This window comes from Mizuhopecten yessoensis, unplaced genomic scaffold (assembly GCF_002113885.1).
Source record: "Mizuhopecten yessoensis strain PY_sf001 unplaced genomic scaffold, ASM211388v2 scaffold5037, whole genome shotgun sequence".
Taxonomy (NCBI): Eukaryota; Metazoa; Mollusca; class Bivalvia; order Pectinida; family Pectinidae; genus Mizuhopecten; species Mizuhopecten yessoensis.
In genome coordinates, this window is record NW_018405848.1 from 16,987 (window position 1) to 18,277 (window position 1,291).

General features: G+C 35.4%; 1 protein-coding gene across 1 annotated transcript in view; it reads left to right on the top strand.

Moving 5' to 3' along the window:
- The window catches only part of LOC110450167 (rab-like protein 3), a 14,842-nt gene extending 14,402 nt beyond the window's left edge, over window positions 1-440 (top strand). The window contains exon 6 of the mRNA XM_021497448.1: window positions 426-440. Within this exon, the coding sequence (XP_021353123.1) occupies window positions 426-440 (15 nt within the window). The remainder of the gene's footprint in view (window positions 1-425) is intronic.
- The last annotated feature ends 851 nt before the right edge of the window (window positions 441-1,291 follow it).

Consider the following 1,291-nt stretch of genomic DNA (forward strand, 5'->3'; position numbering starts at 1 on the left):
TGTTATTTATACAACTGTTATTTGTCAAAATAGTTATGATGAATATTACTACTGAAGGAAACGTCCAGGAATTCAGCAAGTATAAAGATTATATATTAACTAGAACAAAAACTTTTTATTTACACCTGTCAACATTTTTGACAGGATGGATTAAGGTATTGAGATAGTCTGTCTCTCTGTCTGTCTGTCTGTTCAAACTTTGGTTTTGGCAGGATAACTTGCTTGAATATCATTCGATTTTGATGAAACTTAATTAAGCTTGTACAGTAGACAAAGCCTATGGCTAAATTTGAAGTTGAGCAAAATGCTTTCTGAATTGTCTGCTTTAACTGACAAAGTTCCTTGATGTGAGGTAACTTACTGAGTGACCTTGAATAATAACAAGAACAGCATGTGTCCATTAACTCTCTATCCTGTAATTCCAGAAAGTATCGGGTTGATTTTTAACCGGAGGGTTGGGGGTGGGGGGGTACTCTAGGTTTGCACTCCGTTTGTCCGTCCTTCCTTCCGTCCAAGAAGATTGTCCGGAGCATGTCTTCTATACTATTTCACCTGGAGAAACCAGATTTTGTGAACAAGGACATCTTGGAATGGCGGAGTGCAGAGTGTGAGAATTAGGTCACTGTGACCTATGACTTGACATTTGATCTTTACTTTTTAAGAAGTTTGTCTGGGGCATATCTTCTATACTATTTCACCTGGAGTAACCAGATTTGGTGTACAAGGACATCTTGGGATTGTTGGCGTGCAAGAAGTAGGTCACTATGACATCACTGTGACCTATGCTTCCTGACATAAGTGAACTGTTTGTTAAATATAGAAATCATTACCAGTGGGGGACTATGGATATTGCGGCCTCAGAGAACCAACTCTAATTCTACATTACAATTTCATAGTCAAATGCAATATTAGGCTTAAGGATATATGCTACCTTTGTGATATGCATCAAAAAGAGTTCTATACTAAAGAATCTGTAAAATTGGCCCTTTTGAAAGGTGCACATAATTGATACCATTTTAAAAGGTAGACAAGAATTAATGACACATTTAGAAAAGAACTCTGGTATTGATGACAAACTTAAAAAATACACAAGAATCAATGACATTTGAAAGGTACACAAGCATTAATGACATAATTATAGGTACACAAGAATTGATGACATACAGATGTATATGTAAATTGCACAACAAAGAAGATTTGATAAGGCATTAGTAAGTTTGAATCATATAAGTTGATACCACTCAAGTATACCTGAAGTATACATTGTAACTAGTAATGTAAGAAAATAGTT